Here is a 26,895-nt window from a genome sequence, read left to right on the forward strand (position 1 = left end):
CCTGAAGAATTCTGGAGTTGGAACACCAGGGCTTGTTCGCCTTTCGTCAGAATCGATCAGATCTAGCATAGGATATGAGATCTAGGTTAATTATTTTGTTACAGAGAATGAGTAAATCTTTGCAGTTTACCAAGCGTCTAACGAGTGCTGCCATTGCCGCTACTCCTTACTCCGGCTACCCCTTTCTTGTCCCTGATACTATCGCGAAGCCCTATCCTTGTGGGCAAAGTGTGTATAATCTTCATCACAGAAAGCATCAGTAATAGGGAACTCCATAAAGATACAAACCAAAAAGAATTCAATCACCTCCCACTCCAAAACACCCAAACCAAAAACACCAAAATCTCCCCCTTCCCCTCCCCCAAGCCCCCCTCACACAACTTCACTACCACCGCACCCCTTGTGGCGAAGCAAGCATCTCATCCAGCTTCCACATCGGCGTATACCCAACCACCTTGGGAAACCTCGGAATATAATCCCTCCAGTCAAACTCCTTCTTCTGACTCTGTCGCTCCCTCCGACGCTGCTCCTTCGCAGCTCTGCGTTCTTCCTTCGCAGCCCTACGTTCTTCTTTGGCGATTCTGCGTTCTTCCTTGCGCTTTCTTTTCTCTCTCTCCATAATCACCTCCCACCATTCGGGCTCGGCCGGGGTTCTCTCTAGGACAGTGTAGCGGCTGCGCCAGCGCCATGTTTCGAGCTTGACTTCGAGTTTGGCGATGGGTCTCCAGAGCCCCATTTTCGCTGTGATCCTGTTCGTGAGGGTATTCTGGTGCCTGGCTGTTGTTATATTCGTGCGAGTGTTTTCTTTAAAGATGTTGATAGATTGTAGGAGGATGAAAGCGATGGTAAAGAGTGATGCTGTGTGATGGCTGAGAGAAAGAAGAGAATAAATAGCTCGGAACGAAACACGTTGACGGCAGCAAAATCTTATACTTTGCAGTCTACTTTGATGAGGTACTCGTCTCCTTCCGCAGCGATTGGGATAGCTGAACTTTAATACTGATAATGTATACCTACCGTTATTGGGTTTGAAATACTGCTCGATATGAGATCTAAGTTCTAGAATACAGAGGGGGGCGGATATTGAGTTTCACGAGACACCTCGCTACCAAGTACTTGTGGTGGTGATAGTGGCAGATAAGGTACCTGCTTAGACAGGACATCGGTACTACCTAGTATTAGATATAAGAAAATGGTAGCAATAGTATACCTACTTAGGTAGTAGGGTTGAAGTATCAGATGGGCAGATTAAAGGTACCTCTACAGCGTCCCGTTACAACACACATATTACTGGCCATACGCTCGTGTAGTGCTATTTTTAACATCCTCAGATAACAAAATAGAGAGGGGGATCAAGGCTATTTGCGATGTGATTTGAGGTAAATAGCTTTGTTAATATGTGTACCTAGAGCATAGAGTTGACGCCAAGTGGCTTGATGTGGTCAATATTCATGGCAACTTCCATTAGAATTATCAAAATATCGTCAAGTGCACTTGTCGTAAATCGTTTCATTAGTTCAGGCATCAGTCCAGCTGTTCCGCTACATTCAAGCATTGTGTATCATATCGTACAAAATAGAAGAAATCTCAAGCTACTTCCAAACAAAATCGCTCCAGTACTTAAACCCATATCATAATTATTAACCACCACCATTTCACCGCGTACTCGTAGGTGGCGGTGGAAAGGATGTTATAAGTATATCGCTCTGGACGGGACTTCCCATGCTTGTCTTGCTTCTCTTCCTGGTAATCAGCCCTAGAGCATTTGTCACTCCGGTTTCTTCCTCCCACCTTCTGTCGGGACGGTACGGTTTCGGGGTCGGTGACCAACTGGACTGACCCAAATGAGGAGAAGGCTTGAATCCAGAAGGTTGGTGGCTGAGAAGAGGGGCGTTGGAGCGGGTCGATACAGCAGAAGCTGGGGTCGCGAAGTCGTCGGGAGAGGAAGCCCGAGGGGACATGTATGCTTGAGTGGGTGGAGTCAAAGCAGTGATGATGCTTGGCCTCATTACTGCACTATCCTGTCGGCTGATGGTGACATTTAATGAGCTTTGGCTGTTCCAAGGGTATTGATCAACAGGGTATGCATTTGCCCCAATGCCAGTGGTAACCTTAACGTGCGCCTTCTCCTGTCCGTGGAAGCTGTCGTCGGCATGGGCGTTCTCGGGAAACCTTGGTGTCACAGGGGTGACTCTGGTTTGGCAGCGGAAGGAGTAGCCAGAGGCGCGGTCTTCTTGTTTCGCACGATTCTTGCGCTTACGGATACACATGTAAGTGAACCCTGCGACCAACGCAAGTAGGACTGCTCCTCCAATTGCTATGCCCACAATTGTCGAACTGGAAAGTTTGGGTTCTTCGTAGTTGGTAGAGGGTGTCTGGTCGACGACTTGGATGTTGTCACTACCAAAGATGGTATTGTTGAGAATTAAAATGGACCCTGGCGCTGGTTTTGTCTGGCATGCCCCTTGTAGAGTCAGGAGAACTACAAGACATGGAAATTAGTAAAAGTGAGGATGGTGGAAAGGACAAGCGTATAAAACATACAATTGGATAGATAGTTGTGCTGCCCATCTGCCTTGACACACTCCAGACACCCCTCGACATTGTTGCTTGTGATGACGCCTCCGCTTACATCGCAATAGTCGTAAGTGGTCGAGTTGGTTGGATTCTTGATGTCAAGCTCGAGGGCAGAAGCGAGGATTCCGCATCCTACAGTTGTCGTGCAAGGGCCGGTCTCAATGCCGGTGTTGTTGGGATAGCCAAACATGCAATAGCTGGATGAATACCGCAGGTTGTCTTTGCAATGTGTAAGCTGACGGCTACTAGAAGGGATTATCACCACGAGGACTTACACAGGAACCAATCCTGGTCATTCTCACTGCCATGGGTGTAATTGCTGTTCTGCAAGCACGTGAAGCAGCTCTTCAGCTGTTTCCCCTCCGGCTTGCTGTCAAAGTCGTCGTCACTGCAGACAATGTCTTTCCACTGGTCGTCGAAGAACTTTGGATCCGATTGCGACACGTCGGAGGTAGTGCAAGCACTTGTGCATGGTGAGTTTGGTGAAACTCTCAGAGCATGCACCAATGAAAAAGCCGTGAGAAATAGGGAGAAGATCCAACGAGCCATTGACATGTAAGCCATCTTCTTTCTTCTTTTTTTCAAGAGTGGGCGATCCTGGTAAACTGAAGCGAACGAGAGAGAATGACAGGTTCTGGATTACAAACGAAGGTTCCCACACAGCTGGTGTGTGATGCGAAAAAGCGAACGTCGTTTAAAGGAGTGATAGTCGAGGAAGCAAATGCTGTAAAAAAAAGGTCGATGCACGTTGTTCAAGAGCGGTATATTAAAGTCTCAACCGTGGTTCCAAAGGTAAGACAGTCCACCCCTATCGGATGCAGCAGTATCCAGACTGCAGCAAGGCCGTAACACCAACCGTAAAGGGAAAATATACAAGACAAGAGAAACGCAAGCAGGAAAACTGTGGGTAGAGCAAGAAACGAGAGCAACGACCGAAATGCCAAAGTAATTCGACACGAGGGGTGGCGAGGGGCAGACACGGCTTATAATAATATCCTGGCGGTTGACCATCGTGCGTGATCTGTGGCTGCTTAAGCTTGTTGATCCCAAGGCGCCGGTGACGAGATTATCGTGACGGCGGCAACATGATCGCTTCGCCCGTCTGCTTGCCGCCCGTCTCGACCCCCCTCGCTAACGGGCTCAGCTCCCATCACACACCCATAAGCCCGTCCGTCTGTCGCTCTGCCGTCAGGCGCTTGTGCTGTGCCGGACTCGTTATGTGATGTGCCGCTTGCTCTTCTTCTTCTTCTCCCTTGACTCTCAGCCGGCATTTGGTCGTCACACCGTTTCTCGGTCTCCCCCTTGCATCCCTGCCCATCGCATCACCGGCCATCTCATCGGGCACCTCCACGTGAAGGTGAAGGCCGTCAATCACCAAATCAATCCACCTCCCATCACAAACCAGGCTCAGGCACACGATGCGGGAGCTAAGAAAGAACCCAGTAAACAGACCCTTGTCCGCAAAAGCCGTTCATCTCATCACTCCGGCCCAATAAGAAGCGCCATCTCGTAAACTAGTGATTTCCCTAGTGAGCGAGCGCCTAGCGAATCGAAAGAAGCAGAATGCTAGTGAGAGAAAAAAAAAAAGCGGGAGATGCAAAAAGATGCAGCGTCTCATTGTGTGATGACGGACCCAGAAAGTGTCGGCGCTTAACTGCAAGCTCCACGTGAGTTCGCGCCCAATGCCGCCTTCCAATTCAGGTACCAAGACTTTTGGGAATGCGCAACTTGATTCGATTGGACGGAACTTGCAGGTTAGTAATTAAATAGTTTCTGTATGAGGGTGGGAGTATGATATCATTCATTTCTGAGTGAGAAACGATTAGGTACTTGTTTGTTTTGTTTGTTTTATTATTAACGTCCACTAAGTAGGCTAGTTACATAAGTCCTCATCTGGGCACTAGGACGGTAGGAGCCGCCGAGTTCAGATCGGGCGTTCGCTACGTTTCAATGTGACAAAGGAAATGGGGAAGTGTCAATCTGTTTTACGTGTCTGTGTCTGTGGGGGGGGGGCCATATGGGCTTGTGTCCTCCACTAGCTTCTGGAAGTCCTTATATCCTCCGTCACCGAGGAGGTATTGGATGTGGGTGGTGCCGAAGCGCGCCTCCCTCTCCGGTACGTCGGGGAGGAAGGGGGCTACCATGCGGCACTTCACGAAGTGCCCTTGTGTCCTTGGCTCGCCGCATTTGCAGGTGCGCCTAGCGTCGTGTCCGAATCTCTCGTGGTATTCTGTGAAGTCCCCATGTCCGGACCTCTCGGCTAGCAGCCTGTGTAGGATCGGGCGTGGGAGACGTAGTTCTGGGGGCATGGAGGGAGCTTCGTAGAGGCCCCACTTGCCAGCCTTGTAGGACTCTGGGTAGTTATCATTCCAATTGGCGTCCTGTATTTCCCTGCGTCTCTTTTTCACCCACCTTTTGATGAAGGTGATGGTGGAGCAGTTTCTCGAATGGCAAGGGAGTTCTGAACCCTCCTTTGCCAAAACGATTAGGTACTGTACTGTAACGATATCATCCCATAGACCCTGTAATACCCCGAGCCCAATCACACAAACCCATACAGTATTGACATCTTTGCACACATCATAGTAGTAATAATCATGTATACGAATTGATACCTAATAACGCCAATTGCCCAAGAGCCACATGTGGGTAACTAGAAAAGAGAAAGGTACAAGGCGACCATTTCCATATCGACAAAAGACTCCCACGCCGGGATACTTTACACTGAAAAAGAATCCTCAGTCTTGATTTCACACATTCTTTTCTTCCTCTTTTAATCGCTGTCCTCGTCGTCTCCCTTGCCTCCCTTCTTCGTTGCCTTGGCAGCCTTCTTCTCTGCCTTCCGTCGTTTCCGCTCTGCCTTCTCCTCAGCAGTCTCTCCCTCGTGCTTCTTTCGCTTCTTCTTGTCCTCCTCAGCGGGAGCCTCTGCATCGTCCATCTTGCTATCAGCCTGCTCGCTCTTGGAAGGCAGGACAGGGATCGATGTGGTGGCGGGAGCAGCCGCGGCAGCAGCGGCAGAGGTGTCGGACACGCTGAAATCCTTGTACTCAGAGGTCCACTTGGAAGGGGTGGCATCGTTGGGTCGGCCAAACTTGTCGAGCTTGCCGTCCGCCTTGAGCTTCTTCTTCTCCTGAGCGACAGGTCCGAGACCCCATCTTCGGGGGTAAAGATCACGCTCCATGATGCAGCGCTTGACCTTGGCCACAACTCCGTGGTCGCATGTAGACATTTCGACCGTAGACATCTGAGCGATACCAATGGCAATAGCCTCACCCTTGGTGGTCATCAGGACAACCTCTTCGTGGTGCTCAATGCCAGACTCTGTGAGAGAAAATTTCAGTCAGCGACACGTTCCATCATATATTATAAAGCATTGAAAGCTTTCTCAATCATGTACATACCATAACGCAGGAGACCAGGAAGCATAAGCTTGGCACCGTAGCACACGGCGTTGACGGCGCTATCCTTGACAACAAGACGCTTGTAGCCTGTGAGGAGGGTCTCGAGGGGCGCAATCACTCTGCGCAGGTAGGACTCATCCCGGGTGTTGTCCATGGTCCACTGAGCATCCAGCACATCGTGCAGGGTGACGAGGTGCTTGGTCTCGTCCATAGCACCGGATCGCACACGACGAAGCTCCTGCATGTGGGCGCCAACACCCAGCAGAAGACCCAAGTGCACACACAGAGTTCGAATGTAGGTACCAGCCTCGCAGCTCACCCAGAAGACACCCAAGTGGCGGTCATTGTCAAACTCAATCAGCTTGCTCTCGTGGATGGTTCGGATACGGAGCTGACGCTTGACGGCAGAAATCAGAGGAGGGCGCTGGAACAGGGCGCCAGTAAGGGTCTCGAGGGCACGAGCGAATTGAGCCTCGCCACCAGGCAGCTTGTCGTGAAGGCGGATGATGGCAACATACTCCTTTCCGGCTCCTTGTTGGGACTTGACCAGTCGAGTCGCTCGGTCGATACAGACGATCAGGCAGCCCGTGACCTTGGGATCGAGGGTACCACTGTGACCAGTCTTCTCAACTCTGCACCGATTTTATTGTTAGCTCTACGATATAGGGTGAGGAGAGCGATTGGAACCCCAATCGACGAAGAAACTGCAAGTCGCCACGAACCGAAGAATTCGCTTAACCCAGGACACAACCTCGTGACTAGAAGGGTTCGAAGGCTTGTCCAGGTTGATGACACCAGAGCTGATGTAGGATTTGAGATCACGCTTCAGGGGCGCAGATCCATTGGGAATCGGGGTGAAGTGGCCAGTTCGCACAAGGACTAAAAAGAAGAACAAAGGTCAACAGAAAGGCTCTTTTTGGTGCTTGTGTCGTTTTTCCATCTTGCGCTCCAACGTTGCTTGGACTACATCGCCACGCCCAATTGAGTGCCGATATTCATCCCGCAAGTATAAAAAAGACCACCAGGATAGATTCTTCACTCACGCTTGTCATAGTTCTTGAGAAGCAGCGGCCACTGGCTGGTGTCGACGGCGGGAGTCACCGCTTGAGGCTTGATGGTGTATTCCACCTCCTCCTCCTGCTTCTTCTTGTTCACGACTTCCGTAACCATCTTGGGCAGTTGCTTTCCAAATTAAGCAGCTGAATATCCAGGATTCTGAAACAAACGGAAAGTGCAGCGTCTAGCGATCTCAATTACGGAAGACGAGGCTGGCGCGCTTGCAGTCGTGATGGTTTTTTTCGAGTTCTGCGAACTTTGGAGCTTCCAGTTTTTTTTTTTTTCCTTCGCTCTGTGGGGCAGAAACTTTGCGTCCCCAAAATTGTGGCGCCAATTGGCCACTAAACCGAATACGGTTTATCGTGGCCGTGCAAGCCACATCATTTTTTGTGGTCAAGTTCTACAGGGAATCTGCTCCGTACTGGTACAGTACCTATTCGTAGACAAATCCGCTTACACACCCTTGATATTGCATGCAGATGACCTGCTTCCCTTTCTTTTCGAACAAAGGTACAGGATGCGGATGCGGATGCCGACATGAAATGGCAAACTACGAGAGAATTCACAAAGTCTGATGCGTGGCTGTATCTAATCTTATTTCATTTTAAGTTTCTTTTTCTCGCTTCCACCAGGGATTGAATATATAAAGAGCCACCGCCTCCTTCTCCTCTGTCGGCATTGGTCCCCCGTTCCTTCTTTTCATCTCCTTCCCTCGTACTTCACCCATGTGTGACGGGAAGTTTTGTTCACAGGGAATGTTTTGAAGGGATCGTGACCGATTGCAGTCGAGCTTCAAAGATGGGTTGCAGTTGGCGACAGGCTCTATGGGTGGGGGTAGAGCGACATGGCAAGCAATTGAGACCTGGGGGACACGCGCAATGATGATTCACCTCTGAGCACAACGAAGCGACACATAGTGGGACACTGAGGAACATCACATGAGGAAGATTCAAAAAATGTATGGTCAGGGGTCGTGATGTCGGGCACAACTTTTATGGCAGATAAAAGGCATGGTTTCATTTGACGATGAAAGCCAGTATCAACATCCCAACCATTGGATTTCATCTAGCCCAAGCTGGGTAGCAGTACAAGCACTGATCAGCTTGACTTCATTTTCTTGGGCTGACCTGGAGACAATGATGACCGTCAAGTTGTCGGGAGGTGTCGCCTCCCGAGGGACCACAAGGGTGTCCCATTGAGCTGACTGCTGAGTCTCCAGGAAATGGCATCCCCCTGAGCGAACCAGGATTCCTGAGAATGGGTTGGGTGGCTAGTAGCCAAAGAAGAATAAGATGACTGCCATCGGTGTGGCCGATCTGTTGTGGCCGATTTGTTGTGGGAATGGAAGAAAGGAAAAGAGAGAGAGGCGATGTGGGCGATGTTCACCTTAAATACCAGAGACAGAGGCGCTACTTCTATTTCTTTGACTGCTTCGGTTGTTGCACGTTCCTTTTAATTCTACAGGTTCCTTCCCTCTCCGTACCTTACCTGCAAGGCACTTGTAAGAATAGAAAGTGCCGGACTACCGGAGGTCTCGCCAGACTGAGTAAAAACTTCAGGAAAGAGAAGCCACGCCCATAGGCACTTCAATGAAGAGACCAGAAATGTGGCAGTTGGAGAATTGATCAAGATACAACACGAGTTACAAATATACTTCAAGCAGCAGCAAGGGCAGCTACTCATGTACCAAAGCTTGAAACATTGCAGATATGGAATGGAGGAAAGAACTTTGCTGCACTCTTCAAGTATGAGCCCGCCAAAGAACAAGGTCAGACTTCTACCATTACTTGAAGGGGTACATGGGAGTTTCCTTTACAGCCTTCTGTCATTCGAGCTTGGCGATCTTCAGTGCCAAAGCAACGTTATCAAGCGAGCTTGGTGAAGCCACGCACCTTGGGTATTTTTTCCCATCCAACGGCTGCCGCATCAGCCATCTTCCATGAACTTCTACAGTACCTGGATGAGAAATGGTGATTGGGGTAGGGGTCTTGCGGATACCCCGGCAAATATCTCCTCGCCAATACAATCATCAGACTGTTTCACTGCAAGGATGGGATGTTCCAAGAGGGCATAGTTCAAGGGCTCGAAGAGGATTGCGAGATGACCGGAGTAGAATTGTATTTTGATGAAGAAGCAGTAGCGTATTACTTGACGAAGCAAATTATTGTTGTGGGTGTCAGTGGCTCAGAGATGATGCGACTGTCGGGTTTTTTGACGGAGATGGTTTGGGATACGGTAGAGGAAGGTCATTAAATATTCATTTGCAATGTTTATTTGCCATTATATGCCATAACTTGTGATACTACGGTTAAAACAATAGAACTTTTCTGGAAAGATGGACGGATCCGACTTCTCCGATAACCACATGCGACCATGAGTAGAGCGGAATTCGGGGGCCCATCAGGATCTTCAATTGATCATTGAGCTTGCCTATTATAGGCCCGCTATTCCCACCCTGTAAGACTCTTTAACAACTACCAACGTCAGCGTCGTGACAGAATCGATTGTCTTATATGGGTATACCACTTAACCAACTACAAACTCCTTTACTCTTACCTCAAGACTATGCCTTTGGTCACAAACAAGATTTGTTGGCAGAATTTTGGTTGCTCCAAGAATGGTGGAAAGGTTTGCATGGACGCCCTCCCCGGACTGTAAACGAAGTGCGTGTGCTTGGAGAACTCTCTTGTTCCGAAAGAAGCTGTTGATCACGCTGGCTCGGAGCACCCAATGGGTTTGGCAGAGCTGTGTGTTTAGGTTTATAGGATTCGGAAACCATAGAGCACTAAGCGTCGTAAGAAGTTGTACAATCCTCTTTTCGGATAATAATACTACACCTTGGTTCACGCCTTTTCTTTTACAGCGTAACGGTATAAGATAGCTTCCCAGAATGAGTTTCACATTCGCGAACCATCTTGCGGACCCATCTCTCAGTTTTCAAGGGCCGGGAGAATATCTGCTCCGAAGGATCATACGTTCCGACGGCAAAATGGACATGGAGGCAGCATCACACTACGTTTGCTCGTACTCTTTGCCCCCACATCGTTCTTTATGTTGTTGGTTGAGTGCCTGTCAACCAAGAGAGCTAAACTCAACTCGATGCGCAACGCAGTGCCCCCCTGTCGATTCATCGTATCGTATCACTATAAAACCCCTCAATCCGCCGATCTTCTGGGCAATTTTTCTCATTTCTTCAATTCATTCTCTGTGTTGTTTCGTGTCCGTCCGTGCCAGGTCATTTCCCTGCAACATGGAGGGACTCAAGCCGCTGATGATACGTAGCAAAGCGCGGTGGGACCTGGACTTGACGACTGAAAATGGGCAATACCTCGCCGTTCTGGATTTCCTGTCTGCAGCCACCCTCAGCGATGTCCAACCACTTTCGTTAGCCTTTTGTGAGGCATTTGGGAGTGTATTGGCCATCTGTAGTCGAACCCTTACAGTAACCGAAACAAGACTGTTCCGGGAGCTTCCTCAGCCGGCTTCCGTTGGCTTCCTGCCAGCTTTGTCAGTCGGATTCTCAGATGGCACTGCGGAAGCCCTGGCTAGCACCTTGAAAGGGCTGCGGTTCCTTTGCCTAGCAGCGGCTCTTGTCACCTCGGTAGGGCCGTTTGATGGAGCCAAGGCGATCATAACCATGATGCACGATTCCAAGCTCCACGAGGAACAAACAATTTGGATTCCAAGAACTCAGCAATTGGCAGACATTCTCAAGAGCCTCGAGGCAAAATCAGCATTCTGCGGCTTTGCAGAGCTAATGGTGCAATGGGAGATACACCTAAGGCAAGAAGTGTTTCCACGCGCTTTTGATCCAATGGCAGAAACTGGGGATGCTTCGGCTCAGGAGAGACTTGACCGTGCCCGAAGACTTATGCTAAAAGGACTCCCTCCTCCCGAAACTATAGCCAGAATCGTCGATGCCTTTAGGACGGTTACGGGCGTAAAGTACCGGGCGATTGCCGAGGTCGAAATCAAACTTGGTGCTGGTGCTGCGTGGGTGTTGGCATTTGCGGAATGGTGTTTCGGTACCGCGCCGGCTTTATGCTTATTACACGCACGAGTAGATGGTGGACACACCTACGAACACATCTCTGGCTCTCCTGCCTCTCTTGTCAAAGTCACAATCCCAGCCTCATCGTCTAACAAGTTCACCGAAATCCTAGTCCGCTATAGGAGTAAGTTGGTCAGCTACAACTCCCCACCGGCTGTAAAATCCGACTGCTATGGAATGGTCTGTATTGAATCTTACGGCCAATGGCTCCTCCACGAGTATGGATTTGCAGACGTAGCTAGCCGTCAGCTGCTCAGTCAACTTCTCCGATATGCTATACCACAAATATTACCGAAAATGACTTGTGGAGAGTTTGGGCGTCTTGGTCAAAATTCGCCTCTTGTCAACAACTATTATGTTTCCGATCCATCAGGATTTAATCACCCGACCGCCCTTCCCGATATAAGCATACTCAGAAAAATTTGCAACATAATAATGGGCAACAGGATACCTCAGAAATTCACGATACGTCAGGACGCTAAATTGGTGATCCGAGATTACTTTCTGGTCAAACGTCGTATAGATGACATTGATCAAGACTGCCAATGCGCCGATTGTTGCGGGAGAGACAGGAACTCCACCTCGGAATTCGAACCTTGTGTTATGGAGGAGTTCTACTTAAACTTTTCCACTATCCTCGTTGATATTTTTGCATTGTCACTTTTTAAAGCTCCCGAATTATTGTTGGTATGACCTAGGCACGACCGACATAATGCAAAGCAATTGAGAGATACTGTATGCGATGTTCTTCGGAATGGGGAGCCACGGGAATTTGAAGACGGTCATCTTCTCCAATGGGCGAGGGCCATGGTGGGCCATGTTTTTGACGCCAAAGATCGACGCCTGATCGTAACCTCAGGCCGAGGTCAGGTTGTGTATCCTTCGGCGTACGAATCTGATCGTATTGAGAGAGTCGGATACCTCCGCCTGTCGCACTTTTACGGCGTCCTTAGATATGATAGAGACGTGTACAATGTCGTGGCGTCACCGGATAATGAAGCATCCGATGTATCTGACGATCAGAAGCGGTATATCTACGAAAATAACCAGAATCCTGAAATTCTCCAGCCCACGAATCTGTATAGAAACGTCAAGGTTTCATGGGAAGTTGTTACGCAGGATTATGGTGAGATCCAAGCGAACTTCTTGGTTCACATACAAGACCGCAACTTTACAGCAAGGAGAAATCCGAGTCTCCTTATAACGGCTTTAAAAGACACCTTTTTCTATGAAGACTGTCTGCATGACCGTCAATCAATGTTGGAAGAGGCAGATCGTTTCATAACCAATCAACCGCCATGGCATGAGGTAGTGGCTGAGAATGATGAAAATCCTCGCGTCAACATCATTGCTGTAGATAACTCGGAAGAGCTTCGTCGTTTTGCGCTTGCTCATGCCAACGGCCCTGTGGTTTTGCGCAGAGACGCTTGCCTGCGCTGTTGTCTTGATTTGTGCAGGCGCACATCAGCACGTCGTCTAATCCTTTGATCTCGCACGGTATCGCAACGGAGGCTACGAATAAAATTTATGTAAGATCGATTGACTGATTGATTGATATATTTACGGCTCAGCAAATATATTAGATTATGAATCTAAGACCAAGCACGACCATAGGCAGTAGAATTTTGAGGTCCGGCCAAGCTCTATCAACAATGCCATGGTCAGCGGAAGAAAATAAAATTCATTGTTCATTTCAAGTTCAATATTTGCAACAATTCCAACGATTCGCGAGGTTATTAAAAACGCGTTTCTACTTACCAGTATAGCACAGATTAGCTCTGGCGATCAATTTACGAGGGAAGCTTTTGTCAGTCGGTGCCCCCGTTCACGGTTGACGCTGCGGGGATCTATATGGTGGCGTTCAGTGGCTCACCCTGTAGACATGGGCTTTTTCAAATCCGCAAAGAGGGGATGTGTGACACAGGATTAATGGTATAAGAGATTGCGATGATCCGTTTTCGTAGCGGTAGATAATCTGTCTTTCTCCGGGCACGATAACAGCTTGTCTTCACTACCAATGCCAGTGAGCAGTCCCTCACAACGTCTCTCAACACCAGCCAACAATCCCCCACCACGTTTGCAAGATGAGCGACTCGACATCAACACGCCGCCCCTTCCACGGCTCATGCCACTGCGGTTCCATCAAGTACATCGTCTTCCTCACACTCCCTCACAAACCGCCCTCAGCCGACACGCCACCTCCCGCCGACCCGTCCCGCTCCCACCAGGAGTTCTACCGCTGCAACTGCACGGCCTGTCACAAGGCCGGCCACTTCCACATGCGCCTGGCCTGGGCGCCCGAGGACTTCATGCTGCTCTCCCCACTGGATCCCATGGCCGAGCTTGCAGACTACAGGTGCAGTGCCGGACGCTATCACTGGCCCTTCTGCAAGACATGCGGCGGGAAGTGCTTCATTTTCCAGGGCAAGGGGGAGACGGCAGAGGTGGACCTGGACGAGATGGGCGTCAAGGACAAGGACGGGGGCAAGATGGGCAAGAGAACCATCTGGCGGCCCAAGGCTGAGGGCTGGAATGAGGAGAGCGGATCCGGGTGCTACCTCAGTGTGAATGGGTATACCGTCGATGTGGCGCAGGAGGGGTTTGAATTGGGTGAGTTCACGACCAACGGATGGGTCGCGTACATTGACTGCCTTGAGCTCAATGGTCCGGAGAGAGAGCCACGGTATGATAAGCCTTACGAGGGCGGCGCCTTTTGAAGAAGAATGCCTTCATCTTAAAGTGCGGGCTGGTGATTTTCTCTATTTCGTCTATCTCAATCAAGCTATTTGTCTTTTGTCTCAGTACAAGAGCTTATACAGATTCTCTGTACAAGTTATGCCCAAACTGCATGAAGCTTGGCTTCTTCCAAGGCCTTGTGAACTTTCAATGCGTCGTCAAGGGTGGCGTATCCATCCTCTTCACCCGTGGCAAACGCCTCGTATAGCCTCGCTACATTTTGTCCCATATAAGACACCTGACTCAAATGTTCCGGTTCGCTTGGGTTAAAGTCAATCTCCTTTGCTTCTCCCCCAAATTCTCTCAACTTCAGTTTCAGGCCTGGAGGCCCCCAGTGGAAGATGCCAGGATCGCTAGTCAGCTCAAGCTCTCCCTTGATCCCGCTGATGATCCATCGGAAGCCGGTGTTGTCGACTGGTTCTTTGGACGTGCGCATTGTCATTGACGCCACAGCACCAGTCTCCAAGACTCCCTGGAGAAGAATTGTGTCTGGAGCCGTGATATCAAAGTCTTCTCGGATGGTTTTGCCTTCGTGATCCACAAGCTTGGTCTTGTTGTTTTGGATTTTGAAGGTCGATTGGATACCTTTGAAGTCCCCGAGAATACTCAAATGAGTGTCCAAGACTAGGCGTTATTAGCAACCGATTCTTTTCACTTGCCATTCATGTATAATGATTAGAGAAAAACTCACTATGCCCGACAACTAGATGCAAGCGACTGATACCAGAGTCGATATTCAGAAGAATTGACTGCGACTCTGGCCACATGGGCGCAGCTATAAGGGAGTTATGGCCGTTGAGGGTAGAAAACACCACGTCGCCGATGGCACCGGATTTGATCAAGTCCTTCATTCGTCTGAATACAGGATGAGCACGGCCCTGTGAGCCACTGATGGTCTTGACTCCAGCACTCCTGGCCAGAGTAGCCAACTCCTCAACTTCAGCAAGTGTTGGCGCGATGGGGAACTCCACTAGAACGTTCTTCTTCTGTTGGAGCACAGGCTTTAACAATTCGTAATGCTTGCCAATGGCGACGACAATGGAGACCATGTCAATGCCAGGATCACTAACGACCTCATCGAGAGAGCCATAGGCCTTGACGTCGGGGCCAAGTTTGTGTGACTCGATAGACTTTTGGGAGGAGGCAAGTGAGGAATTGCAAATACCGACAACTTGATAGTGAGGAGAGAGTTTGAGAGAGTTTAAGTGTTGGATACCCCATTCGCCTGTCTTGTAACCCGCGCTGGAGGTGGCAGCGAGCCCGATGATGCAGATGCGGATAGGCGCCATTGCGAGTGCGAATTTATATGAAGCTGGGAGTTGTACTATGGATTGTGATCTTTTATTACTTGATTCAAAGCTTTCTCGAATGTTTCTCGAGTTATATATATATATATATATATACATGGAAACTATATCTTTACATGGATACCACTGTCCTTCAGAGGCCCATCAACACTGCATGCAGCACGGGGGTTGCAATAGATCCACAAAGTCCGCGGCTGGTCTCCACTTGAACTCCGAGGAACTCGGACTCTGTTCTCCGCCAGCATCTTGGATGCCGAGTTTACGGACCAACTATCCCATTAGTAAACTATATCTTTACATGGATACCACTGTTCTTCAGAGGCCCATCAACACTGCATGCAGCACGGGGGTTGCAATAGATCCACAAAGTCCGCCGGCTGGTCTCCACTTGAACTCCGAGGAACTCGGACTCTGTTCTCCGCCAGCATCTTGGATGCCGAGTTCACGGACCAACTATCCCATTAGGAATGCAAGCTCATTACTAATCCATCCGTTGCCATAAACTGAAACTGAAACTTCAAGCTCAACAATCCCAAACTCCGAGGACTTTCTTTAGTTGCGTCTTGGGTCGATTCAGCTCGTGTTTAATGTGCTTCACTGTACATATATCCGCGGACAATTAGGCATGCCGTTCCCTCGCCAAAAATCTTGCACTCACTGCAGGCAGTCGAAATTGCGATGCAACCGGGCAGCTCCGACATGTTCACGCTGTGCTGAGCGCAATCTGGCATGTGATATACGCGATATTCACGTATCGCCATATTCGGACTCGCGCCGTTCCAAGGTCCCCAGGCTGGAGGTTGTGGACATTGAAGCTCTCGAACATCAGCAAATTGGTTTTGGAGTCCCACCCGCTATTTTCGATGGAGTCTCACCTGATGCGGCTGTAACACTCAGTGATGAGAGTGTAAGTGCCAGCTGGATGGTCACCGATAGTTTCGAGCCCGGTCATTTGAACCCGAAAAATCTCGAATCTGAGATTGGCAATTTTGGTCTCGACACTCTTGAGGACGAATTAAGCCTGCAAATGATGCCCGAGTCCAATTGCTCGGAGCAAAATGGCGTCGAGACATGGGCATCTGCCTGTGTAGCCCCCCCTGATAATTCCGCTCCAATCTTACACTGGGACCCTTCACCTCTCTTAGGTGAATCTAGTTCGGAGAGCAACACCACCTCGTGCGATCACACAGCCTCCACCCTAGCTGTACGGACTCCCTCCAATCAAGGGTCCCTGCGAAGCCGCCCAATCTTAAAAGGGTGCATGTTAACCAACATAGTCCTGGGACAAATTACCGGCTATCCGAAGATGCTCGTCTTGGGAGACCGCCTTCCTCCGTTTATCCATGCGCCTTGCTACATAGACGAGAGGCTTGCTCCAGAATGTGGCGAGATGGGGAAACACCAATGCTTGCCCAAGAGGCTTGCCATTTGCGCCAGCTTGGTGGACATGTTTTATTCGCGGACAGATGCCAACGCAGATTTCGTCTGGCAGACGATATCTTCTGAGGGACAGAGATTGCATGAAGAGGTATCATTTTCTTGCTTCACGCTTACTGACACCAATTTTCTTTTTTGACTTACAAGATTGACCTTTCTCTAGTATAGAAGCTTGGACTCGTACGGCCAACTTGCTGCCCTACAGGCGGTCATCATATATATCCTCCTGCAAGCTCAGGACCCGGAAACGGCGGAACGAAATGGCGCCAATGCTCTGCTCTTAATCATGATAGTATGTTGGCTCTATCCAGTCTCTTTTTGGACAATCAATCTGCTGTCCAACAATACTTACGGGCTGCATTGGCATAAATTAGGAACTCTTCACTTGCCTCACTGAGAGCATTGACTGGGATACATGTGACTCTACGGAAACATCAGACAGACAACATTGGGTATTAAGGGAGTCTTTGAGACGGTAATCACACATATACTCGAGTCCCAAGCTCAAAACCCATTTCAGGCCCTAACGAGATATTCAGGATAGTCGCATTGCTAGGCCTTGTCGAGCTACTGTTCGAAGGCTTAATCCCACCTCACGCAGCTCAAGCCAACCCTCCTTACAAAAACTTCCGGGCCACTCCTCTACCAAGTCAGCGCGACTTGTGGGAAGCCCGCACTAACAGATCCTGGAGGCGAGAACTGAAGCTCTACCTCTCAGGCCGGACGTCGCGCGAAGTGCTAACAGTCGGAGACCTGCTTGAGCTGGATAACGCGGGTTGTTTCAGGAACACTTGGAACAATGAGCACGCGTACAGCAAGTTGCCGGATGCGGTCAGTTGGTGTGGAAACTCTGATTCGTTGGGGATGCTGATCTGGATGGTGCTTCCGTTTCAAAAATGGAGAAAGAGGGATGCCCTCTGGTGATTTAATCTGCGAGGACAATCTAGACTAATGGAAAAGAAATTGACACAAGGGCGTGCTACAAATGATAATACGACATCTTACATACATCAACACCTCTAATAATAATAGGCAATACACGTGCTGTCATTGAAAATATTAAATGGCGGGGCCGCGCTCGCGGGATCGGAGGCGATCATTCAAGTTTGTTGGCGGGGCTTTGCAGCCACGGCGGTGCGATAAGATAAGGCGCCACTAAAAAGAAAGCTGCAGTGACTCAAATGGCCGCTTCAGCATCTGCGTCAATTGAAATCTTGGATCTTTCAAACCAGCGAAATCTGCAAACAGAATCCGAACCAGCCATGGCTACGATCATTGTAAGCTGCTGAAACTTGGCACATTATGCGCAATACGAGCTGACATCAAGTTCTCCAAAGCTGGGCGCCCAATGGGGTTCGTTGCCTCTTTTTTTCTGTGTCTCCATGCGACTGCCATTGGTTGGACTGTGCTAACATGATTGCGACTCTACAGGCGACGAAGGCGTACGACCACTTACAAATTCCTACTATTCCTATGCGACTACTAATGGCAATGGCGACTCGACAGAAAGGAAAATTGACCGACATCCTTGCCCCCGAGGCGCAACTTTGCGCGCGAGCTGCGGTGAGCCTTTTCTCTCGACCGACCTATATAAGACGTTTGAAACATGAATACAAGCTGAGACGAGATCTAGGGCGGTCATAATGCTGGCCGTGAGTATACCTTTGCAAGGTTAAATATTATAACTAATCATGAATAATATTCAAAAAGACTCCATTGTGTAAGAGGAAATTACTCTTAATATCTTCTTTGATCCTGGGTTGCTGACCACAGCTTCAATAGTGCCAATGGCGTGTCGTACAGGTATGCGCAACCAGCAGACATTTCTTTACGGCGCAAATACTCATTATAGCTTCTAGCTTCCACCTGCTGCCTTCCGGCCTCGTCAACCCCAACTGGTATGCATTCATGATTTGGTGATTTACAGCGGACATATTGCTAATCATGCTTCTCAAAGTCGAAACCTTATTGGTTCTGCCGTGGTGGCTCACATTGTTCTTACCCCCCAACACTACTCCATGCACAGTCAAGGACTTGACTAATGCGTCGAATAGCCTTCGTTCTTCAAGGAGCTAGAAGAGCTCGAGCAAAAGGGACTTTCAAAGTATTATATGTCTAGTCATTCTCTCAATTGTCAGAGACCATACTAACCATATACTAGCGTCCACGATCGAATCTTCATCAGCGACAGAGTCCACATTGATCTGGACCTCCACGTTGCCGTCGACGGCTTGGAAGAAATCGAACTTGGAGGTGATTAGCTATATCATGAGCACGGGTCAGTTATATATGCTGACTCCTACCCCTCAGACCGCAAGGTTGGAACGACAGGCCGCGGAATTGGCCCTGCTTACAGCACGAAAGCGGCAGTAAGGATCTAGTCCGAACGATACGATTGAGTGGGCAGCTTTACTGAACCAGATGTAGCGAAGCGGTATCAGACTCGCAGAGGTCTTCAACGAGGAGCTTTTTGAGTCGAAGCTCCGAAGACTTGCATCGGGCTACCAGAAGCGATATGGCGATCTGCTCAAGTACGATGTTGAGGAAGAAATCAACCGATTCAAGACATATCGGCCCAAGCTTCGCAAATACACCGTTGACGCCATTGCTTTCATGAAGGAGGCACAGGAGAAGAACACCAAGATCCTTTGCGAGGGAGCAAATGGTAGGCCAGAAAACCTCTCATACCATTACCCTAATTCAGACGTCCTGACCTTTTTAGCTCTTATGCTGGATCTTGATTGGGGATCAGTAAGTCAAGTTAATTGGAGCGGTCCAACTCTTGCCGCTCTTTATGAGAAGGCGTGTAACTTTGGGCGGGTATTTGTTGACTTTGTCTAGTACCCATATGTGACCAGCAGTTCTACCGGGTTCGTAACATTCTAGAGGCGACAGATGTCCCTCATCCACTCTAATAGTTAATGTTTAATACTGACTTGGAATAGCATCGGTGGCATGGTAACTGGCCTTGCTCTTGATATCAGGAAGATAGGCGAGGTCATTGGCGTGGTCAAGGCTTACACCACTCGTGTGGGCTCTGGCGCGTTCAAGACTGAGGATCTCGGAGAGTACGGCATTTCTCATTCTTAGCATGCGAAGAGAGCTAACCATTACGACAGGATCGGCGAAAAATTCCAGGAACGAGGCCGAGAATGGGTGAGGCTAAACATCTTCCCTCTAGTTGACATGAACGCTGCTGACAGGTCTTAGGGTACTTCAACTGGCCGAAGACGTCGCTGCGGCTGGTAAGCATTCAATTGTCTTAAGAATTTGTGATGAATAGTCTCGACTAACTGAAACAGGCTTGGTATGTGCTCTCTCTATCTTAATCCCATGATACCTAGAGCCCATTATTGACTAGAGTCTTGTAGATCTCGTCGTCGTCAAATACACCACGGTATATATCGTCTATTCACTTTGGGGAAACCCTATAACGGATATCTAACATACACTAGGACGTCAACCACTACACGGCGCTCAATCTCACCAAAGTAAGATACTGCGTTTCTTAATTCTTAACTAGAGGAGCATATACTAACTCGATTCTTAGCTTGATGTCTTGGACACCTTCCCGACAATCAAGATCGCCATTGCCTACGAAGACCCTGAGACCGGCGAGGTGAGATTTTGAACACTTTTTAGGATGGAAATGGCATATGCTAACCTTTTGCAGAAACTCGATTCGTATCCCGCATCATTGGACGTTCTCGACCGTGCCAAGGTCATCTATCACGAGATGCCCGGCTGGAACAAGTCGACTACCAACGTGAAGACCTTCGAGGAGCTTCCCAAGGAGGCTCAAGACTACATCCTGGTTAGCAATGCCATATTCACCTAGAATTTTTCATCTCACTAACATTTTTGACTAGTATATTGAGGAATTCGTTGGAGTCAAGGTATACTTCTCATTTAAGATGACTTAACCTGTGAAGATGTATACTGACAGTGCGTAGATCAAGTGGGTTGGTACCGGCCCGGACCGCGAGGCTATGATCACCCGATTTTAGAAAGGCTGCCTACAACAGCCCATATTTGATAAGTGTAAAAAGCAGGAGTGTATACGAGGTGTTGCCGAAAAAACATAATATAAGCAAAGCTAGAAGAGCATTCTAGAAGTCCTAAATCAGATATGCCAGGTTCGCAAGATATGTTAAATAAAAACCAGCTTTTCTAATAAATAACATGCTTCGCAATTAGACCCATACGGAGTGTTTTTGTTTTCTTGGTAGAGATACAATCTCGCACCAGGTATACAGTAACCACTCCGTCTCAATTATTTTTGCCAGACTTCGAAGTAGACCCCTGCGTAGCACAGTTGCTTGACGTGCCTCCTTTATTGCCCTTGACTCTGCTGGTCCTGGAGTCTACGCGTTGACCCAAACCTGTTATGCATTCCCTTGGTACCCATGGATCTTCATTCCCTGGCTGTGATAGCCATCTCTGAAGCTGGTAGTCATTTGAGACTTGAGCCGATTGTTGCTGCGAAGCTGTGATGTACATAAGTCTAGGAGAACTATAAGATAAGAACGCGATTGAACATACCAATCTTCTCAGTGCCCAGGTTCTGAGTCATCTTCAAAGATTTTAAGTTAAATCTGTTTGTGCAGATGCTAAGGCAAGGTTAAAAGAAATGGGTTTTTGCAATGACTTATATGTCTAGATATATGAAGGAAAATTGAAGGGTTTCTGTATATCAATAATTTTTCACAAAAGATATCATAGCCATTAAATCTATGCCAGAACCAGCTTTATATAATTGCTCTTGGATCTTTAGTAGCGCATTAGAACTTGAACTTTGCAGGCAAAACTCTAGGCGTCATATCATTTTTCGTGCTGCCATCGAACGAGGGCCATTTTTTTTACTGGAAAGGCAGAGAAAATGTTAGATTGCCTGAAACAATTACTTAGGTACATTATTCTGCAACTGTAATTACCTAACATGGATGTACATGTTCCAACTCTTACCCGCCAATCAAAGAATAGGCCCTTGGATCCGATGCTCAGGAAATGCCACTACCTTATATTTGTCCCGTTCTTAATTGGCCTGAAGTGTCAAAATGGTGAGTACAGAGGAAGAGATGAACACCTCTTCTGCTCGTTGACTAGCCACTCAGATTAACGGCCCTCGTCCAACCGGCTGACTCCTTATGCAACCAGCGCACAAAGTTGAGTAACTAATCCAGGCCACCATGCGTTACACTTAACCTCTTAATATAGAACTATCTTTGCCCAACTCAGCCTAACAAACGGAATGTAAAAAACATGAGGATCAATACACAGAGACGGGCTTGTAGAAGTTGACCAATCAGGTAAAAGGCCCTCATCCCAGCGCCGAGCTGCAAGGCAGCGAATCAGCAAACCGGCCCTCTTTCAAGCGCCTCAGCTGATGAGACGCAACTGATATATAACTAGGTACCGTTCACTTCTCAACTTTTGTTTCTTTTCTACTCATCACCGGCCTGCTGGGCACCTTGGGGCTCACCCATCGCGGGAGCTACATTGGTGAGTCCTCATCTAATGCACCCCAACTTACCGGTGGCACTTTTTACCATGGACGTTTCGTTTGACTGATCTCGAGTCTTACTAGGTTCTCTCACATTGGTCAATATCCTCTTACCTCATACCCATGATGCATGGAAATTCCTATTATTATCCTTACGATACTTTCTTCCTGTTTGTCCTTGCGCCGGACTTCCCGGCGCACCGAACATACAGGGGCACCATGACGATCACCACATAGAGCGCGTAGACGTCGATGAACACAATCTTATATGGTATCTTGACTTGATAGACACAACTGGATCTAACAAGCATTTTGGGGCCTCCGAACTAGGGAGGGGCATGTGCGAACAATCGCTTGCTGCCGCCGATCGCGATATTACCCCTGCTGTTAGTGATGGTGACTTACTCTCAGAGCCATCGATTCCTACTGGCTATTCATTCAATTTCACAAACCGAACTATAACTCCGCCTGAAGCAGATACATCAATAGCCTCCGAAGATCCAGGCCCAGGTCCACGAATCGCAGAAAGTCCGAGTTCCGCATCGCCCGCAACCTCAACCCATACGTCGCTCGCCGACTTACCCTTCTTCTATGCCTGCGATTTCTGCCACGATACTTTTGTCGGCTTATGCCAACTTATCGATCATATTGAGCTGAAACACCGACGAGGAAGACGGTTCTACTGCAGGGCTTGTAATGTTGACTTTGGACTGAAGAAAGACTTTCGCCGGCATCTTGAAAGCGCAAAGCCCCATCAGTTATCGGCTATTCGGTGTCGCTGCCAGAAACTACTCCGTAAGGATAAGTTTCGTAATCATCTCCAACGCAAGAAGCCCTGCGACAATATTATACATTTTCTCTGCTATTGCGGGCATAACGTTGACAGCAGTACGCCAGATGCAGTCTCAAGGATCGTACAACATATCAGTGACTGTGGACGGGGTCGGGCGGGTCGACCAAAGAACTGAATGACTCCCATGTAAGAATGGATGGTGAAAGAGGGGAATTGTGCAAAAGATGACATTATTTTGAGTGGTTGCCACTGGATGTTACAGGGATGGATACAATTCGGAAACGAACGGGCAATTTCCTTTGTTCTTTTTTCGCCTAAGGGGTCCACTAGTACTACCGATCATGTACTATGTACGGCCAGTGTTACGGTATGTGTACGCTTGTCATCTTGAGTGTGAAAAGTCTGTGTCTATGCTTCTTGGTTAATATTTGATGGTTCTTCGGATGATACAACCCAGTTGTCGGATGATCTGTTTACATAGGTATTTGGTCAACGTACCAAGATACCGGGGGGGTTTTCTTTGTCTTTTTCTCATTTTCTCTTTTTTTTTGTAATACTTGGAATATTATGGATTGGGTTGTGGATTGGGCTATTGGTTTTTGGTTTCTTTTTTCTTCCTGCACATTCAAAAATAAGCAACATTTACCCAGGATACACTTATCAACCCAGATTAAGCCGTCCAATTTCTGTTTCAAAGTTACAGCTCCTTTCATCTCATACTATGATCCGCTGGGGAATTATTTCATACTTGAAGTGAAGCTATTTCAAGGCCTTGGTACCTTCTTGTCCTCAACGAGGCCAAAGCCTAGGCAGCTTAGGGTTATAGCAGCCAGCACAAAAACAAGGAGAATAATATAAGAGGGCACTAACGCCTGGGATCTCTGAGTTGGTTGTCTTGTAGTTCAAAGTGGTAGTAATATTCTAGCAAAATTTGAAAGGCGAGTGTTTAAACCTTGGTGGCAGGGCTGTGAAGCTAAGCAGAACAGCAACTAATATACAGATTGAACAACCTACATCCTAGGGCGTTGTATAAATTGTGCTACCAAAGACATTGATCAAGATCCATATTTCTCGTTATTGAGTTTTTTGGCAGCTCTTTCAGCCCGGATCTGTTCAATTATTTCAGGGCCCCAAGATTTCGACTGATACTTCCGCGTATTTTTAATTCGCTTGATTCTTTTCTTTTCTCTTTTTCTAGCAGCAGTCAATTGTTCTTGAGCAATCATTTCAGTTTCACCAGGCGAGATGTGAGGGATCGGTAATCTTGCAGCCGCTACTGCGCGGCTCAAGTTGCTGTTTATCCCCACATCGCCAGGGCAACTGCGCTCAGCTAATAAGAGCAAGGCCCGCAAGGTGAAATGTGCGTCATTACCGCCATTATGCAGCCAATTATGCGGACATTGAAGTTCAGTGAGAAGCTCCCCAAGAGAAAGAGAAAAGTAGGGAAGAACTTGCGGAGCTATTCTGAATGTGTCAAGGGAGCCAGTGATTTCAAAGTGTGAAAAATCAAACTTCAACCGCCTTAAGATTCGTATCTCATGTCGAATATCGTGGCCTACGAGAAGAATCTTGCGACCCAGTGGAATGCATTGCATTATACTGGTTAGCATTTGATGATGACCAATGACCACGGGCTTTCCGAATAAGAACTTCAATCCAGCTTTTCGGCAGTATGCTGCTGACCCAGCAACAAAATTATAGGTTGATATTAGATGTTCCGAGGAAGTTGAAGAACTGAGATGTGTAGGATCTAGAATGGCTAGTCCAACTTGAACGTCATTTATAGGAAGATTTGTCGATTTGTCAAAGTTGGCCGTATTCTCAAAGTCGATGGCGACAAGAACAGAATCTCTATATTCAGATTCCATCTCAGATGTCCCGATGACATCGAGAACAGCTTGTAATCCGTCTTTTATCATTGTTGGTCCGGGTTGATAGATCGGAACCTCGCATATCTGCGTCTCCGAGTCGAAAGATGACATCGTTGGTATTCTTTGGTGAGAGTAGTGTGAGACTTCGCACGTCCTCTTAGAGTGATGGCGCCCGTGGATGCCCAATCACACTGGAAGAAGGGACAAAATTCTCTGGGCTGAGCAAAGTGGATGGAGCGCACAAGCTCAAGCGACAAGTGAGGAAAACGATGGGATCCAGTACTTTGAAAGCTTGGGATACAGGCGCTGCTATCATGTAAAGATAGCCAAACCGGTATATAATAGATTACATGTAGTCAAGCCAAGCTGCGAAGCAGTTCTTGCGAAGGCTCAACCGGAGTGAAGAGCTGCTTCTAGCTCTGCTTTTATAAATAATTGATTAACTCTCCAAGCGCTAGGAAAGTTAAAATATATTTAGGTTTACAATTAGCCTTTGGTTACTGTTTGTAGGTACTAAAGACTCTCAGTTATTGTGTTTTTCTAAGGTCAAAGTTGGTATAGCGAAATTGCTTTTGTAGCGTTTGTGAGTTTTGGAAAAGCTATGTATTTCTTTTACTTACAACAATCGCAGGCTATTATATAATACTTTGCCCGAATTTATTATATAAGAAAGCCTGGTGACGCAAGAATAAAGCGCTGCATACAAGCCGCCAGAAGGTGACATTTCTAGAACTAAAATCCAGCGATCCAGTTACCTAAGGCAATAACAATCGGAAGATCTTGATCGAACGGGAAGACCTTGATTGCTGCAGCAGCTTTGCTTGCCCCTATGAATGCCTTAGCAGGCATCAGATTGATAGCTGAGTTAGTAGGTGACCATCAGTGAACACCGGCTTATAATTCGATTCAGCTCTAGACTCTATCACATACGACCATAGGTAGAGGAGAATTCGGGGTCCCGTCTGCTCCCCCATAGACAAGCCTCTAACCGGCAGATTAGTAGTTGAGTGGGTGACCATCAGCGAACACCGGCTGTTGTATGTTTTTCTTTTTTGCAAATCTTGCGAAGCTTGTGTTGTTGTTTTGCAAGCAGGCATTTGAGGCCGAGTTAGTGGAGGTCAAGTACATACGACCACATCCATTAGAAAATACGGGATCCCGTCCGCTCTCCCAGAGTCAAGCTAATGAGAGACAGATTAGTAGTTGAGTGGGTGACCATCAGCGAACACCGGTTGTTGTATGCTGATTTCTTTTGTCTTTTTGTCTTCTTTTTTATATACTTCGTTGATTAGACTAGTGATGCGGGAATGGTGTTGATATAAGTTGGTGGTGGTGGTGGTGCAGTAAGCATGCATGCATGGATGTAACCCTCCGAGCCAATGGGCTTTGACTCTCGGGAATCAAGCGCCCATTGGTTGAAAATGAGATACCCAACAACTCAGATACTTGATACGCACATGGAATCCCTCTCCTTCTTTTCAACTTCAATTTCATAATCCTTCCATCATGCTTCCCATTCATTCATGACCAAAGGTTCGGAAATAGGCAGTGATTGGAGATGTTGTGACCGATTGGCCTCAAAATACAAAGATGGGCTCCAGTTGGCGACACGTTGGTTCGCAGCGGCGAGAGTAACGCATGGACCGTCGCTGCAACCATAGCTTGGAATCCGAGTGGCTTCTATCTCGAGTATTGGGGGTCTGTTATTGGCTAGATTAATCTTCAGAGCTTCAACCCGAGCGGATATCGCAGAGTGAAAGAAGCACGACGTGATTGCCGGGGAACAAGACGACAAAGATTCAGACCCGACATCTCTACTCGATTAATTCCTTCCAGCATGCCGCGACCGACGCAGGATGGTTTTTCTTTCTCTTTTTGTGGTTTTCTCTTTTGTTATAGATATCTGTAGGGCCCCACTAGGTACACTTTTCCAGTTATACCCACCGAGTACTCCGTACGTGAATAACGGCTGTCAGCAGCTCCTGGGTTCTGTTAATAAGTCACGTGATGCGACTATATAAAGGTCATCGGACCGGGGGGGTCCTCTACTGTACAGTAGCTTCTACGCCCCACTCGGATCACCAAACCATCCACCACCGAGTTTCCTGTGTCGATGCTGACTCAGGCCCTTGAAGCATTCCATCAGCGAAGCCTCCAAGTTTC

At 48.0% G+C, this 26,895-nt stretch overlaps 11 protein-coding genes and 1 pseudogene across 12 annotated transcripts; 6 read left to right on the forward strand and 6 right to left on the reverse strand.

Annotated features, from left to right (window-relative positions):
• Window positions 1-385: 385 nt before the first annotated feature.
• M431DRAFT_483831 (hypothetical protein) lies at window positions 386-736 on the reverse strand (the record flags this gene model as incomplete). The annotated part of the gene is made up of 1 exon (XM_024916154.1): window positions 386-736. One exon carries the CDS (start codon window positions 734-736, stop codon window positions 386-388), a length of 351 nt encoding a protein of 116 aa, XP_024772379.1.
• Window positions 737-1,655: 919 nt separating this feature from the next.
• M431DRAFT_497024 (hypothetical protein) lies at window positions 1,656-3,132 on the reverse strand (the record flags this gene model as incomplete). Its single annotated transcript, XM_024917549.1, has 3 exons — window positions 1,656-2,482; window positions 2,545-2,796; window positions 2,853-3,132. 3 exons carry the CDS (start codon window positions 3,130-3,132, stop codon window positions 1,656-1,658), a joined length of 1,359 nt encoding a protein of 452 aa, XP_024772380.1.
• A 561-nt stretch (window positions 3,133-3,693) lies between these two features.
• On the forward strand, window positions 3,694-4,176 carry M431DRAFT_469822 (hypothetical protein). The gene has a single exon (XM_024915421.1). The coding sequence runs from the start codon at window positions 3,800-3,802 to the stop codon at window positions 4,088-4,090; it is 291 nt and encodes a 96-aa protein (XP_024772381.1). The 5' UTR covers window positions 3,694-3,799; the 3' UTR covers window positions 4,091-4,176.
• A 1,174-nt stretch (window positions 4,177-5,350) lies between these two features.
• Window positions 5,351-7,148, reverse strand: M431DRAFT_90112 (hypothetical protein; the record flags this gene model as incomplete). The annotated part of the gene is made up of 4 exons (XM_024924112.1): window positions 5,351-5,898; window positions 5,979-6,610; window positions 6,701-6,857; window positions 7,022-7,148. The coding sequence occupies 4 exons, from the start codon at window positions 7,146-7,148 to the stop codon at window positions 5,351-5,353; spliced, it is 1,464 nt and encodes a 487-aa protein (XP_024772382.1).
• A 3,136-nt stretch (window positions 7,149-10,284) lies between these two features.
• M431DRAFT_18223 (hypothetical protein) lies at window positions 10,285-12,750 on the forward strand (the record flags this gene model as incomplete). Its single annotated transcript, XM_024913140.1, has 2 exons — window positions 10,285-11,209; window positions 11,945-12,750. 2 exons carry the CDS (start codon window positions 10,285-10,287, stop codon window positions 12,571-12,573), a joined length of 1,554 nt encoding a protein of 517 aa, XP_024772383.1. The 3' UTR covers window positions 12,574-12,750.
• Window positions 12,751-13,169: 419 nt separating this feature from the next.
• M431DRAFT_497027 (hypothetical protein) lies at window positions 13,170-13,802 on the forward strand (the record flags this gene model as incomplete). The annotated part of the gene is made up of 1 exon (XM_024917550.1): window positions 13,170-13,802. One exon carries the CDS (start codon window positions 13,170-13,172, stop codon window positions 13,800-13,802), a length of 633 nt encoding a protein of 210 aa, XP_024772384.1.
• Window positions 13,803-13,918: 116 nt separating this feature from the next.
• M431DRAFT_483836 (hypothetical protein) lies at window positions 13,919-15,110 on the reverse strand (the record flags this gene model as incomplete). Its single annotated transcript, XM_024916155.1, has 2 exons — window positions 13,919-14,445; window positions 14,513-15,110. 2 exons carry the CDS (start codon window positions 15,108-15,110, stop codon window positions 13,919-13,921), a joined length of 1,125 nt encoding a protein of 374 aa, XP_024772385.1.
• Window positions 15,111-15,700: 590 nt separating this feature from the next.
• M431DRAFT_532430 (hypothetical protein) lies at window positions 15,701-17,489 on the forward strand (the record flags this gene model as incomplete). The annotated part of the gene is made up of 4 exons (XM_024920861.1): window positions 15,701-16,656; window positions 16,729-16,857; window positions 16,940-17,040; window positions 17,069-17,489. Exons 1-4 carry the CDS (start codon window positions 15,754-15,756, stop codon window positions 17,487-17,489), a joined length of 1,554 nt encoding a protein of 517 aa, XP_024772386.1. The 5' UTR covers window positions 15,701-15,753.
• A 284-nt stretch (window positions 17,490-17,773) lies between these two features.
• M431DRAFT_509980 (hypothetical protein) lies at window positions 17,774-20,758 on the forward strand. The gene is made up of 20 exons (XM_024919392.1): window positions 17,774-17,842; window positions 18,072-18,128; window positions 18,199-18,221; window positions 18,425-18,463; window positions 18,523-18,559; window positions 18,620-18,669; window positions 18,727-18,818; window positions 18,876-18,934; window positions 18,993-19,230; window positions 19,288-19,316; window positions 19,407-19,435; window positions 19,511-19,633; window positions 19,685-19,721; window positions 19,776-19,810; window positions 19,929-19,962; window positions 20,021-20,056; window positions 20,116-20,184; window positions 20,239-20,379; window positions 20,435-20,461; window positions 20,519-20,758. Exons 1-20 carry the CDS (start codon window positions 17,828-17,830, stop codon window positions 20,570-20,572), a joined length of 1,224 nt encoding a protein of 407 aa, XP_024772387.1. The 5' UTR covers window positions 17,774-17,827; the 3' UTR covers window positions 20,573-20,758.
• A 1,268-nt stretch (window positions 20,759-22,026) lies between these two features.
• M431DRAFT_469992 lies at window positions 22,027-23,187 on the forward strand (annotated as a pseudogene; the record flags this gene model as incomplete). The annotated part of the gene is made up of 2 exons: window positions 22,027-22,067; window positions 22,153-23,187. Coding segments are annotated over 2 exons (925 nt in total), but the record flags the coding sequence as incomplete, so codon positions are not given.
• A 729-nt stretch (window positions 23,188-23,916) lies between these two features.
• On the reverse strand, window positions 23,917-24,729 carry M431DRAFT_89990 (hypothetical protein; the record flags this gene model as incomplete). The annotated part of the gene is made up of 1 exon (XM_024924095.1): window positions 23,917-24,729. One exon carries the CDS (start codon window positions 24,727-24,729, stop codon window positions 23,917-23,919), a length of 813 nt encoding a protein of 270 aa, XP_024772388.1.
• An 851-nt stretch (window positions 24,730-25,580) lies between these two features.
• Window positions 25,581-25,829, reverse strand: M431DRAFT_90013 (hypothetical protein; the record flags this gene model as incomplete). Its single annotated transcript, XM_024924098.1, has 1 exon — window positions 25,581-25,829. The coding sequence occupies one exon, from the start codon at window positions 25,827-25,829 to the stop codon at window positions 25,581-25,583; it is 249 nt and encodes an 82-aa protein (XP_024772389.1).
• Window positions 25,830-26,895: the final 1,066 nt, after the last annotated feature.

Source organism: Trichoderma harzianum (assembly GCF_003025095.1).
Source record: "Trichoderma harzianum CBS 226.95 unplaced genomic scaffold M431scaffold_9, whole genome shotgun sequence".
Classification (NCBI taxonomy): domain Eukaryota; kingdom Fungi; phylum Ascomycota; class Sordariomycetes; order Hypocreales; family Hypocreaceae; genus Trichoderma; species Trichoderma harzianum.